Raw genomic sequence first — 15,442 nt, 5'->3', positions numbered from 1 at the left:
GTCTCAATTACCGATCTCCCGGTTAAAAGTCCTTTGTTGTGTTTGCTCGACACAGCCACCTCCCTTTCCCTCCAACCCTGTGTGTGTGTGTGTGTGTGTGTGTGTGTGTGTGTGTGTGTGTGTGTGTGTTCCAACTTTATACTATGACATCTTGCTCCCGAAGCATTTTCTCTAATGATGCAGCCCGCTCTCACCAATTGGCGTATGAATGACAAGACAATTTGTAAGTCATTTTGAGTGCATACCTTTCTGTCTTTTTCGCGGGTTATTTGAACGCCAAGTTGTTTTTTTGTTGCTTGACCCTAACTAGCTGGTGACTAGCCGTCACCATAGTTTTGTTACTTCAGCGTAACCGTGACGGTTTTGTGTTGTAACTTCATACCTTAATATGCAATACATTTTAAATAGATATAGACTATGTTATTATCTGTGGGTTTAACCTTTAGGATAAGGATAGTTTTGTTTTTTAATGAAATTATTACCAGAAAAAAATTATACATTAGGATAAGCGGTTACAGATAATAAATGGATGTTATGGAGGTACAAATCTAAGGAAAAAAGTACAATATCATCCGCATAATTCAGATTTTAGTCTCAAAAAAGACATCTACTACATTTCAATTATCTCTAATTGCTATGGCCAACCTTTCTATTGTTAGTACAGATCTTAGCCCCCATGAGAAGATAGATTACGATTCTATATTGGGCAACATCGTGGAGCAGCCTGTAAGCTGACACGATGCTTTCAAAATCAGTGTCTTCCTTTACAGATTAGCTTGAAAGCATTTCCATGTTATTTTGTTTTTGTGTGCATTAACACCCATGTTATACCAATATGAACGAACAGCCATGTTTCTTAAAAATAAGACCTTCAGTAGTATCTAACATTTTATAGGTGACATGACAGGGATTCTTATTCCCTGTATGTTTGATTTTAATGCATTGTGTAAAGGCCAACAACTCTTCAATAAATATTTTTGGAAATAAATGGTTTGTGCTCCTTGTTTGTCCCTCTTTACCTCAGCATTGTTTAACTGAGGAAAGACTTTATATATCTGATTAGCAACGTAGGAGATATGCACAAGATGACAAAATGGAAACTGTGGTAAAGACTAAATAGAACTTGGACCACTTATGAAAAATTGTTTTACTTTTAGACTCCAACCTTCATTCCTCGTTACAGCAGATACATCAACGACAATTTTCACATACAAATATCATAGCAGGGCGTGTTCAATATGCTGTAGTGTCCATTACATATATGGCTTTGATGGCAGCAGCAAACATCGCCCAACAGTTTTGCTTATAAAGCCAAAGAGAGCACATGGCGGTTGATTTACAATTGGACCTTGTCAGAAACAACATGTGCTCAAGGCAACACAATCACATTATGCATTCAAGATTAGAGGAACCAGTGATATAACCAGAGTTTACAGGTGCCGTACAGAGGCCTGTCACCGAGTTTAAAAGTGAAACCACAGATGACTGGCATTTATCGGTTTACCCAAGTTAGGTCATGAGAAAATAAATAGCTTGGTGATGTCATAATTCCTGATCGTGGCCACAATGCTTGCTCAGACTTCAATATGTCTGTCTGCTATATTGCATTGGCCTTTTTTTTTTTTTAAGGCTGATGAGGGGGTTAAAACTGTTCTCTCTGTTCTGCCTCTCCACTGATGAGTTTTTCATTTTGCTCTTTGATTTTGACAACAAATGTAAAGACAAACAACTGCATTGATCCAGAATAGCTGTTAGTATAGGGATTTTCTTTTATAAGAGGCTGTTGCAGTAAAGGGACATTCAAACACAGTATCGTCTCCCTGGCAATACAAATACTATGGCTAATGTCTGTGCAGTGTAAGGCTGTTCAAATAGTATTTTGGGGCCAACAGGAAGGATAAGACATGACACAACCTAAAAACATGTTGGCTTGTCCCTTGTTAAGAATGGAAAACATTCTCACATCCACGGTGGACCACCCATATCTTCCCAGGAGTTCAGTGCACAATGAATTACCTTCACAGTCCTGTCTGGAGTACAATAAATATGTGATATGTGAAAACAGTATAGGCATACTAGGGCTCACTCCTTTAGTGCACATTCAATATGACAATTTACCTTAAAGACCTCAAAAAACGTGTTTTTCCCTATACTAACAGTTCCCAAAGTAAAGATTTTGCGGTAGGTTTTGATAGCGTTAGCACTTATTGCTAATAGCTCTTAAAGCTGTTAGCAATTCAAGCTAGCTGGTGAAATTGTGTGTTGGTGGTGCCAGATGTCGTTCTCTTGTAATTTCTGTGGAAAATACTTTTTGCCACAATAACAAAAATCAGACATGCTTTCTTATGAAGTTCCAAACACAAAGACGTTTGAATCATATAGAATTATTTTAAAAGATACAGTTCATGTGGTTTGTTTGCTTGTGCAAGCTATAATCTTCCAAACGGAGGATAACTGGAACCGTAGTGGTGGTGGGTGTGTGGTGCGATGCCTGACGCATCTTCATATTGGCAGATTTGTAATTCTCCGTGAAGAGGAAAAGGGATAGACATACTTTTTAGCCTTCTTCAGTTCTCACTGGACACATTATCGAGAAAACATGACTTAATGTGTGTCTTAAAAAACATGGAGCAATCAGACCATGTCCTGAGAGACATGCAGGTCATCACTGGGTACCAAAGGTTTGGCACATGTCAAAAGGTTTGAGGAGTTTCTCTAGCAGCACTGCACATGGCAGGAGTCTGATTCTCCTCCAGACCTCAGTCCCTTATGGGGGGCAAGCAGAGCGAGTCTGGGTTTAAGCTGAAGTGTCACTGAGGAAGACACTGAATCGCCACAGGCTCCGGGTACACTTTAACCTCACATTCCTTGATGCAAGAGCTGGGGGGGGGAACAAGGTGATCACAGTAACAATAATTCCCCTCAGCTCTTCTCAAGTCCGACATGTTTGCCTATGGTATGAGTCCAGTGGGTTCAATTGTACAAGGCTGGCTCGGTCAGGCCACAGAATGAACGCGTGAACGGCCGGGTTCTCTGCGAGTGAACAACGCAAGAGCGCGTGAGAGCTTGAAGACCGGGCGCCCCTCTAGAAAGGCCAGTGTAAGTCCTCGAAGTCCCTCGACTGACCCATGTTCACGTCCGTCTCCAGCAGGCTCATGATGACCGCCATGGCCGCCTCGTCGCTGCTGAAGCTGCTCAGGCCTGGCACCACCATGCTGTCCAAGTCCAGCTGGGACGTCTCGCCTGGGCGAAGAAAAGAAAACTTTATAAAAAATATGCACGGACGTTGTGGGATATTGTTTTAAATGAACCTGTTGTAGCGTTGTAAAAATTATGAAGGATTAAAGTGTTAAAATTCAAGAAAAATAGCTGGATTTTCCTAGGATTTTTCCTAGGATTAGCCCGCTGACAGTACCTGAACTCTCAGAAGTTGCGCTGCTGGCACCCGTTGCGGTCCTCGAGTCAGACTGGGACTGTGAGGAACTGCCTGCCGCCTCCTCTCTGCTGGACGCCTGGAAGTCGTGGGACGTCAAAACACTGCACAGGGCCTTATGTTTCACCTTTCTCCACTGGAGCGTGTAATTAAACTCAGGAAAATAAGTTGTAGAAGTAGCCGCTGCCTTAATGTATAAATAACACACAGCATCAACATTAGCACAAACTGATATATGTCAAAAATAGATCTACATACAAATTCCATCGGCATGCATTTGAATCAAACCTCCTTATGCCACTAAAATTGACAATAAAAAAGGAGGAAACACAAAACATGCCTCTGAAGTGTAATGAGGTAGAGGGTTACGTTTAAGTCTCAGAATATTATAAAATAAAAAAATGTTGTAATTTGCCTCAGAGAAAATGTGCTGTCATGGTAAAGAGGACACTCACACTGGTGCTGGTTTGCGGGGAAACCAGTGCACATTTCTCCTGGGCCGAGCCAAATGGACTGGAAGCTCTGCTTGATGGAGAGGAGTTCATCCTGTTTAGAAACAGGTGGGAACACAGCAGGAGATCGGATTATTTTTGTGAAAATTCCATCCATTACCTCATTTAAATCCTATCCCTATTTGATGTACACTACCCCGACATGCCACGGCATTTACTCATGTCAATGTCACACACACAATGCACCTGTAGGAGTCGATGAGCTCATTTGCGATTTGGGTCCCTATGCTGCCCGCATAGATCATTGTGCCCACACCGCTGGAAAGGCTGGGAATTATGGGTAACTGCTTTGTGTCCTCTGGGGAATAAGAAGACAGTAAAATCAACCGTTATGTAAAAAAAAAAAAATTAAGCCTATGTGAATACACAGCATGTATTTCTTACCCTGAAGTGCTTTTGAGCCGCCTTCCTCCTCATCTTTTGTATGACCAGGCCCCCTGCTGGTACAAAGGAGTATTTATGATGCTATTTAAGCCCATGAATAAACTGTATTTTAAAGCTGTGCTATGGCACAATGTGTGCATGGAATCAGCACAGAAACAAAGCTTTTGGACAATCAGTGTCGTGAAAGTTATACCATTGCTGTAAAGATCTTATTGTTTTTTGCCGATGTAAAACATGAGTGCAAAGCAATAGCTGAGGAGTTTGTGACAACACTGTCCTCCGATTGTGACATTGTATCTGAGACAGGGGACACTTGTCCACATCTGCACGGATAAATCAATACTTACGAGACGACCCTGTTTGAAGACACAATGAACTCAACTTCTTTGGTCCATGGATTTGTGAAACTAAACCACTGACTTTGGAGCGAAACGTAGGAGCCGTATTTCGTTTTGAACTTGTAGCACTGTGTCTCGATCTTCTCTTTGCTTCGAAGAACTGCCAAGAGATTTGATATGGGTGTTACAACAGAAAACAGCACAGAGGGTCAATTTGTTGAGCATCTACACAACAGAACACACAAGTGCTGCGTTTTTTCCAAAACACAGATTTCTTGTTTTTTGGGGGTACACTCGTCTCAATTGAGTTCTGAATTGAAATCGGATTTAGGGTTAAAGTTGCCAAATGCGGTTGCTTTCCATCACCTTGCCTGTGTTTCTCCGCGAGGTGCCGCAGGTCGTCCTGGTGGAAGTACTCGTAACAGGACGTGCCGAGAACTTCCTGCGGCAAATAACCGATGACTGTCGTGGCTCTGGGAAAAAGCAGAAGACGCAGAGGGAGTTCAGTTATTCTGGCTTTCTTCTTTTGTCTCTTTCGAAAGCCTGCGCTGCTTAAAAAAACAAAACAGCGACGAGTGAAGATGGAATGCTGGGTAAATGAGCCTCTCCACGTGTAACATTCAGCAGTCACACATATGGGGAATTTAAATGATTCACTATACTTGTGGTATGAAATTACTGCCCAAAAAAATGAGAAGAGATTTTTATGCGATGCATAGCTCCTTCTGAGAAACAATGGCAAAGACTATAGCAAGGATTATATGCACTGACAGTTGAACTGACAAAACTCAGAGGCCCTCCTTGCCACAACTATGCCATTTCATTCTCAGCGGAACAAATCCATGAGTCCCAGTGGACAGACAAATGGTTACTTGTGCAGATGGAGGCAGGGGGAACTCACTGTTGTTCTACAAAAGTGAACTTTCCGTCGATGGCACAGCGGGTGACAAACTCAGAGGGTTTGATGGTGACGTCTTTGGAAGGCTGGTTGGGCACGTGGGTGAGGAGGCGGCACACCGTCACCAGGCAGGTCAGGTTCGAGGTCTCCTTCTCGGCGCCACCCTCCGACTCCGGCTGGCTGCTCGGCCAACTCCGCATGTATCCAGTGCAGTGGAGGGTACAGTATCTGTAAGTGTCTGCAGGCACAAAAACAAACACTTTTTGACATTTGTACATATGTCATTTTTTTAAGTTTTGATTACCGTCTGCAAAATTGTACATTCATTTAATCAAATGAAGTCATAAATGCCCCAAAAATAATCTTTAAAATAAAAATGTACAGTTAAAATCGTATTGTAATCATATTGTGTCAAAGTGACAATATTTTGTTTAATTTTTTTTAAAAGGCTAAAAAATGGGCACTGTAGTTTCAACCAAACGTGACTCAAGCAGGAGTAAAAAGTGCATTTGTTGGGGACCATTTCCAGCTGCGAATTTATACAGTTGGTTCTTCCAGATCAGTCGTTCCCGACATCTTTTGTCTGATGTACCCACGTAACTTCATGAGATTTGCAAAAGACCAAATAGACTTATTTTCTAATAAAGTCATGAAATTCCTATATATATATATATATATATATATATATATATATATATATATATATATATATACACACACACACACACATATATATGATCTACATATATAGATCCACACACACACACACACCACACATATATATGATCTACATATATAGATCCCCACACACACACACACACACACACACACACACACACACACACACACACACACACACACACACACACACACACACACACACACACACACACACACACACACACACACACACACACACACACACACACACATTGCCGTGCAGTTGCAGATATAAGCCACTGTGTAGCGCCACACCTCCAGTTTCTGTCACCACAACTGGGCTGACAGTAAAGTGGGCTTTGGACCACTTTCTTACTGTGTGGTTATACAATGTTGCAACACTGACCTACTTCCTGTGCAGGACAACATATTTTGTTTTCTATTGTGGCATCTATTTGGGGGAAAAAATGTCTCATTCAAACTCTTTAGGAAAAGTCAAATTTGTATTTTATCAAGAAACTATAATTTTTTGCTCAAAATGAATCTGTAACAGAAAATAGTGTCTGTGAAGTGGGTAACATGTATCAGTATTTAGTGAGGGTCACAACCTGCCCACCCACCCACACCCACTAAATCATCTATTTATTTCCTCTCAGGCAAGACAGGCAATACATTTTCAACTATTTTGTTTGTTTTCCACTGGCTGCCTCGAAACATATTTAAATACATGATTAATCTGTTGGTACATATCCTTATCCTCCTGATCTGTTTGGGCCAGAGTTCTGCAGGTCCTAAACATGACTGTATATATAAAGCTTAATAGTTCAGATAACAGACAGAAATCATTTCTGAGATTACATTTATGTAAACCTCAAACAGCAAATGAGTGGAGTTTACTGCCCAGACTCCATTCAGTGGTCAGCTAGTCATCTAGGGTGCAACTGATATGAGATTGTGAAATGCAAATAAATCTGGAGCTTATAGCTTCAATGTTTTGTCAATATTTGACCATTTGCATGCCAAACACACTAAAATGCATGAGTATTTCCTGTGCAATTGTGTAGTTTAGAGAAGAGAAAAGCATCTGAAATACAGACATCAGTTACAGATCAGCAGCAAACCTCACCCCTCTGGTATTTCAAGTCATAAAATGAGAATCATTTGGAAGTACTCTGAAAACTAGGCCACTCTTGGAGCAGCTAGTGGTCATGTGAACTGAATGGAAGTGGAGCCTTTTCTGTCTCTACCTGTGCATATTTATCCAACAGATAGCTGTATTTTACAGTTAAGTGACTCAGTAACATTGATCAGGAGTCCTACAACCTCATAGAGTAGCATTGAGCATGTTCAGACGGAGTACACTGAATTGCTTTAGCTGATTAGCATCAGCAGTGTTTCATTCATGCTTCACAATCATTGGCTCAAACTGCAGCCGACTTGTCACGATTAATCCAATTCAAGCAGGTGATCAGCGCAGCCAGTACGAGCTCATTCTTCTTATTCTGCTGATACACATTTCTGAAAATGCCGTTCCTTCTATCACCCAAAACCTTCTACTAATGCGCTTTATTTTTCTTGTTCTATTTATATTTAATGTTCATGAATGCATTCATTATGGGGAACTCAGAGCAGAATCGTCGCTGCTGCATGGATACATGTTCAGTTCCTTTACTGAAGTGTCTCCGGTTGAACTGACTTGTAGCTAAAAACCCACATTTCCCCGATGATGATGACGATCGTCAGACCAACCTTTCTTTTTGGGGGTACAGGGCAGCAAGAGTTTGTCCTCCTGCTTCCCCGCCACCCGACTGTGCTTCATCCGACAGAAGAAGGATCTCCGGGCCCCGGTGGACAAGTGGGGCGGCCTGACGGGGGCGTCCACCTGGACCTGAACCCCAGCTGCACACAGAAAGATGACGTACAACGTTAGCTGTCGGCTTGTCTCACTCGCCTCCTGCTCTTTCACGTTGTGTTTTTTTCGACTTCGGACGTTTCTCAGACCCGACATGGCGACAAGACTTACTGGCGGCATCGATGAGGCGTTGGCGAGGGTACTCCGAAGACGACAGCTGCTCCTTCACCTTGTTGATGTCTTTGGGGTGGATGAAATTGAACAAGCTCTGCCCAGTCAGCTCAATCTGCGAATGCAAAGGACACGCAGCCGTTTATACAACTTTAATATCTAGGTTTTTATTTACTTTGTTTTTCTTCACAGTCTAGCGACCAGTTGCTTGATTGTTGTCGTCACACCACTCATTGTGTCGACATAAAGCGAATGCATGTGCACTGTTAGTGAGTAAGCCGTGCGATAACACGTGCTGCCCTGCAGACGTGGTGTCAGGTTACTTGAGATGTTTTTCTTTACTTTTGATCTCCATTCCTCTCTGCTTGTCTGCAAAGCTGGAAAATGTGGACAGAAATGTAGAGCAGGTGTTGCTGCCAAGCCCCACTCAAAAATGTATACAACTCAGAGATTGTTGGCCTCAGCTACACAAACAGCTGGAAAAGGCACATCAGTGCATAGGAAACAGATAACTGATTATCTGCAAAGACAAAAACTACAACACTATATTCCTTTTTTCATTTTTTACACCAAATTATTTAACGTAATGTTATTTATTGATATTTTCAGTTGTATTGTTGACTGGTCTGATACAATTTGACTACATTTTGTCAGTTTTGTGTCTCCATACATTCATGCCATTTGTTGCCTCATTCTATAAACTGACATTCAAATGTGAAAAAAAAAAAAAGTCCAATTAGGGTACACTTAAGTTAAATGTTTGGCATCTCATTAAAGTAGTAAAGTAGCAGGATGGCCTGCTTTTTAATAATTGATGAGTGTGTGATGTAGAGGTGCAACATACCCGGCTGAGGTTGAGGATCTTGGAGACGGACTCGGAGATGAACAGGACTTTAGCCCGGTCACAACTCACGATTAAGAGGAAACCATCCGCAGCCTGGGAGGAAAGTCGATAAATGGACATATCAGTACACAGATAGGTGGATGTAGCGATCCCACGGGACTAATGAGTACCTACCCTGAGCAGAAGGTGCCTGAGGTCATCGTGAGGCACGATTGAAGGCTTGTGGGTGGCGTTTGTAAAGGCGCTGCTCGATCCAGCTGAAAACAAAAGGGGGGGGGGGAGCTTTTAGATGGATCGGAATGGACATCGCTGACATTTTAAATAATCGGGAGGATTCGGAGTTACCTTTGAGGGCTTTCAGGTGTTGCACGGCCTTCCGCAGGACCGTGAGCTTGTCGAGTTTCCGAGCCATGGGCTGACAGGCGGGGATCATGGCAGCCAGCTCGTCGATGAGTGTGTTCATCTTATCCCGCCGCCGCTTCTCGATCTGTCGGTGAGGCTCCCTGCAGGCAGAAATCAGACATTTCTACCAACTAAATCTATTTTGGGGGGAATAATTACTTGGAGTTCAAACCAATCAAAAGCCTAAAAGGCTTTTCAAGACACAGACGGCACAATCATTTCATGTCAAAATATATTTACCTGAAGCATTTTATTTTGACTTGCTGATCCTCTTCCTCAGATCTACAGATAAATGGGATCAAAAATGTAATTCGTCGCCAGTGTTCTCTCATAAGACAGCGTGTGAACAAAACCACGAGGTGTGTGTGTGTACCTGCCGAGGTCATCATCATCCAATTGGAAGTCGATGCTGTGCCTGTGAGACGGGACATATTTTTGGTCATTGAATAATAAGAGGAATGCATGCATTGTACAGCACAGTGTGTTTTTCACTCCTCTTGCTGTACATGGGTCCCTGACCTGTCCTCCACGTCTCCCTTCCGTTTCCTTGGCAGCTCGACAGCTGGCAGCGAGGAGCCCGCTTGGTTTGGGCCTTCCTCCTCTGCAGCAAGATCTATGTGGAAACAACCACCACAGAGATGTGAGGGACTGCGTGCGAATGAGTCAACCTTGAGAGCTCTGTGGCGCTGGCTTGTTAGGTGCCCTATTAATAATTCACCATGAATGAATGTGTGAGGAAGACCTGCTCTGCCACTGGGGGTTGTTGGGTTTGTTGCTCATAGAGAATAAAAACAATTAGTCAAGACAAGAATGAAGCGGATTCCGTTTCTTATCAAGTGCAAATGCCTTGAACAGAATTTTGAAAATGAATTGTTACTTTTACTTTTCAAATGGCCTTAAATGCAGAAGTAAATAAAAAATGTGTATATTCATAAGCTGGTTGGATAACAGATTACCAACATGGAAAACTGTGTGACAACAACAAAGTCAATGCACCATGCTGTGTAAGATATATTGGGCTAATTACTGGCAATAGTGGCACCCAATCTGGTTGGCGGTTTTATAATTGTTTATTAAAGTAACATTGACTCCTATGATTACTTATAAATAGAGTAGTAAGTAAAGACAATTAAAAACAGTTATATTGGACAGTTCAGGGCTCAACAATAAGACTTGCATGGGGCCAGTAAAATATTATATATATTGTATAATTGTTTTGTCTAAAACAACAGATCGAAAGTATATGGAAGCACTGAAATACCACTGAATTGATAGAAGTGAAATGTTTTAAATTTGAAAACCATCTATTTGAATTTATGTTTGAATTCTCATTTCAAGCTTTACTTGAATTAATTATTTTTTTTTAGTACGGAAAACTTATATTTTCTAAATCAGTGAATCCAAAAAATATGTACAATCAATGACTCATACATGTATTTGCGGTCGTGGGTGGCAATTCATTTTTTAAAAAGGCTGATACCTCACTCACTCAGGAATGCTGATCTAAATGTTGGAAGACTTTAAAGGCTGACCCATGCCTGCCAGAAACGTTTCTGAGAGCACGACTGCCAGAATTCCTCCCTTTCTTCTATCTAGTCTCTCGCCAAACCAACTGCTCCTCCCCCTTCACACACACACACACACACACACACACACACACACACACACACACACACACACACACACACACACACACACACACACACACACACACACACACACACACACACACACACACACTAAAGGCCTTGGCTCGGCCTTGCTCTATTGTCATCCTTTCTTCCTACGTGTGCGCTGGCTGACGGTTGCCATTGAACGGCACCAAACGTCCAGCCAAGCTCTTGACTGTGTCCGTTTAAAGGCACGTGAGAGTGAATAATAACGTTTGTATAAAGCAGTAACATTGACCTACTTCCCTCTCAGGACTACCATACTTTAAAATGTGACCTTTACATTTCAACGTAACAATCGATTGTGACTGACCCGCATTCTCCTGCTTTTTCTCACGTATGATACAACAAAAAAATGAACATTTGAGCTGAGCAGATGAGCTGCAACGTCTAAATTATTACTATTCAAGCTATCCTCAACTTTTGCACAGCGATACATAAATAACACTTCAACAGTGACCCTTTCCACGGGGGAAAAAGTCAGCACAGCTAGCCTAGACAAACAGGTGGAACTTGTTTGGAACTTTAATAATATTGAGATTGAGATTGAATTCCTCCGGAGTCTAGAAGGTCATCGCTGACGCAAAAGTGGAATGTGGGAGCAGACGCTTGCCAGCTCTCCCTTCTGCCTACCAAACTTCTTCCCCAGTGATGCTGCACAACACGCCGCCGCCTCTAACGTCACAGCTTTTCCTGTCTCCCTATTAGTGAGGATTCTCCCCCCCCCCACACACACACACACACACACACACACACACACACACACACACACACACACACACACACACACACACACACACACACACACACACACACGCCGACCAGTGGATGACACAGCATATTACTGAAACGCAGAAACGTGGATGCACAGGAGCGTAACAAACTTGTTATGACAGCGTGGTGCGATGGGTGAGCACACGATGTGACCTACATGCGTTTCCTAAGAAGTGTACATTTCATTCCACTCAAATAACATTAATGTATGTGATAGTGGAAAGTAGAGTATGGCCAGCTTTGAATTATAGACTTAATGTATAGCCAGGAAAAGTACGCAAGAATGCCAGGGAATGCAATACAAACCAGTACAAAGCTAATTCAGCAATACAAAGTAAAGATTCTAAAATGGCCAGACTGAGGCGCAACTGCCAAACAAACATCACAGTGGAAAGCATAAAAACTATCTTGCCGATACATACATACATACATACATATATATGGAAAGATAGAAAGACAAACGTATACCTTTCAAACTACAACCATCTAGCATTTATCACCTGTGACTCAAACAGCCAGCCTGTGCACAGTGTTTTTCTAAAGGATGGATAGGCTGCATTCACACAGCTATTGTGCAAAACCTTGCTGACTCAAGCATACAAGAGCGCTTCCTTTTGTTGATATTCAGCACCGGATGGCTGTGGCAAGGCCACAGTTTCAAGATCCATCAACGGTGCCGAGATCGCTACCCTTAGCAGTTTAATTATCCCATTAGTGCTGCATGTTCAGACCACTAATGGGTTCCTGTGGATGTAAACAGTGACTTTCTTACTCTGTTACAGTACCTTCATTTGTATCTTCCAAAATGAAATATCACATAACCTCTGTCTAGACTTTTAATTTTCATAAAAACTGTGACTGCAGTAGCTTTTTATGTTTTCCATTTGTCACAGTTTTCTAATATTGTTCATTAGTAGTACTGCAATTATGGTTGTAACCAACAGTTATTTTCATTATTGATTAATCCGTCATAATTTTGTCTATAAAATAGACAAAGTAATATGGAGCATATATCTTATTGTCTATCCGGTGAGTATATTAGTGGCTATAATTAATTTAATATTCCAAGATATTTTGATAAGCGTGTCGCTGGTGATGGCGTCAAGACGTTTTGACAGCGGACATCACTGTATTGTTTCTTGGTCTACCTCCCTCTGCTGCACAGTGAAGGCAGCGCTGCTCTACTGATCTACTGACCTAATTTTGAAAGAAAAAAAACACGGAACCTCGTGGAACCACGTGACAAGCTAAGCTACCCAAGGGCGGTCTGGGTAAGGTTGGGCTAATAAAAAATACTGGTTAATGGAAGAAGGTGGCGATAGCAAATACATATGGTTAAGTCTTACGCAAATTATATATATTTTATTAATATTAGGGTGAAATCGTCACCATGGTTCCACGAGGTTTACCCTCCCGAGCAGAAACAAAGCCCACCGTCCGCGCGCGTCCAATCGGAGACGAGCACGTTTATACGGAATAATGAATGGACGAGGCTTCGACCGTAGCGACAAACGCGCGCGGCACGGTTGTTCACCGCTTGCCAATCGGTATTTTCGAGCACAGCAGGTTATGAGGCAGGTTTCCGGGCTGCTACATTCCTCCATTCACCCGGTGCTGCAGATAGTCACCGTGACATTTAGCTAGTAGCGTAGGCTAGGTGGTCCCGTTATAAGTCGCTTTTGACAGCAACGTCGGTCGCTTCAATGTCACAAAGTTGAGCTGAAGTAAAGTTAAACAAAATAAGTAACGTTATCTTGTGAAACTACGGCCCAATTGGTCGCATGGAGGGACTGGTGAAGCTCGGTAGTACTTTATGGAAGCATTCTCCGCAGCTTTAGTTCTATTTGTCAAATGATGGGAAAGAAGCAACAAAAGCCATTGTTCCTCTCCGGTCACTGATAATACTCGTAACGTTAGCGAGCTTCAGTGCACACAATAATGGCTGTCGTCCACTAGCGACCCGTCCCTCTGCACCTACCTTTTAGCCTGTCCGCCGTCCCGTCAGAGCCGCTGGCCGACATACCTACAGACTGGAGCCGTGTGCCCGGTGTTGACTACGGTGCGCCGCATGCGGAGCCACCAGCTGTAGTAGTAACAGAGGAGAGGGAGCTGCAGAGAGCCGGGTGTTGTATAATTGACTTAAATTTCTCCTCACCCTCCTCCTCCCGTATATATATTTTTATGAAGGAGGCGGGGTGGGGTGAGGGGGACAGAAAACGTGAGGGATGGGTGAGAACGGACCACCCATGGCTAGGAAACGAAGGAATCGTTCACACTTGTCTCCTCCTTCATCGCCTTTTTGTATGCCCTTGTTTACTTGACAGGTCACACGACGTTTCACTAGGACAGCTGCTATGCACTCATTTCAGCCGGTCTCACTCATGAATCAGCATTCCTTTCATTTAAAAATAAAAGTGGGAAAAAAACCATCACGTGAAATGTGTTTTGTATTTATTTTATTTTTTCTTCAACGTACTGGTTGACCTCGTTTCAATGAACTGGTTGACCTCGTTTCTCTGCATGAACCTGGATGACATTTGCACAATGACGTATGCTGCTGTATGGTTTCACAATAGTCTGGGATTTATTTGTATTCTTGTATGCATTTCCGTGCGTTTTCATTTGCCGTTTTAAAACATAAACATACAAATGTGACTTTTTACAAAATGTTCAACTGATATGTATTTAAGGTCGTATTTCATAACTCTCATTCAATGACTAATCTAAGAAGGGATGGTCCAACTGGACCATCAGGTTGGAGTGAATCCGTGACAACGCTGATATAACAATCCGATTAATTTCTAATGCACGCCCTGCACCGACGGTGCCGGTGAGAGATTGACTCTTCCGGTGCTTCTGTGTCGCGCGAGCGTCACTCGGTGCTCTCTCGCTTTCCCACAAACAGAGCGGCGATAGGAGGGAGGTCTCACTCTGTCATTGTTTCCTAGTATGTGATCAGTCTATCTATGGCACAAGTATGTGATCAGCACAATCACACTTGTGATTGTCACACTTGCGCTGATCACATACTATGCCATAGATAGACTGTACATAAGAAGGTACACTGTGGCATAAAAACAACCACATGGACATAAACATACGATGGGATTTTTCATATACAAGTTTCATATGAGGACACTATTTGAATTGTATTATGTTTGAATAGCATGATATGCTTTTAAGACATGAACATACCCTGAATAATAATGTGTGTCTAATATGATCCTTCCACACAAAATAAAAATTAAATTACATAGTACAAAGCTGTTAAAATGACGGCCTCTACTTCAATACAGTTTTTTGTCCTCATGGCTATGTGGACCTTCTTTATAAATTATGTCAAGTTATCTACAATACTGATAATGGGGCCATCATGTGTGGCCGGCATATGGGACAATCTTGCTGCGTTTCACATAAATATATTTAACATAGTGACATGTTATAATGTTGACTGGGTATTAACATATCTAACATTATAAAAACCCTAATGTAGGGCAATCATGT

General features: G+C 42.2%; 1 protein-coding gene across 2 annotated transcripts; it reads right to left on the bottom strand.

Annotated features, from left to right (window-relative positions):
* Nucleotides 1–1,128: 1,128 nt before the first annotated feature.
* LOC137877222 (basic helix-loop-helix ARNT-like protein 2) lies at nt 1,129–14,117 on the bottom strand. Of its 2 annotated transcripts, none has more exons than XM_068716976.1 (17): nt 13,917–14,117; nt 10,014–10,107; nt 9,868–9,909; nt 9,735–9,776; nt 9,438–9,595; nt 9,267–9,349; nt 9,093–9,185; nt 8,249–8,363; nt 7,975–8,124; nt 5,569–5,803; nt 5,034–5,140; nt 4,677–4,827; nt 4,330–4,385; nt 4,132–4,243; nt 3,889–3,979; nt 3,416–3,512; nt 1,129–3,243 (listed from the first exon to the last, which is right to left on the bottom strand). In XM_068716976.1, exons 1-17 carry the CDS (start codon nt 13,957–13,959, stop codon nt 3,086–3,088), a joined length of 1,827 nt encoding a protein of 608 aa, XP_068573077.1. In that variant the 5' UTR covers nt 13,960–14,117; the 3' UTR covers nt 1,129–3,085. The 2 variants fall into 2 exon arrangements, with proteins under 2 accessions (XP_068573077.1, XP_068573076.1); XM_068716975.1 differs by having other exon boundaries at nt 4,330–4,382; nt 13,917–14,063.
* Nucleotides 14,118–15,442: the final 1,325 nt, after the last annotated feature.

This window comes from Cebidichthys violaceus, unplaced genomic scaffold, assembly GCF_023349555.1.
Source record: "Cebidichthys violaceus isolate CVI_PGR_0920_01 unplaced genomic scaffold, fCebVio1.0.p SCAF_21, whole genome shotgun sequence".
NCBI classification, from domain to species: domain Eukaryota; kingdom Metazoa; phylum Chordata; class Actinopteri; order Perciformes; family Stichaeidae; genus Cebidichthys; species Cebidichthys violaceus.
Note: the sequence above shows the minus strand (reverse complement) of the source record. Positions and strands in the feature narration are given on the sequence as shown.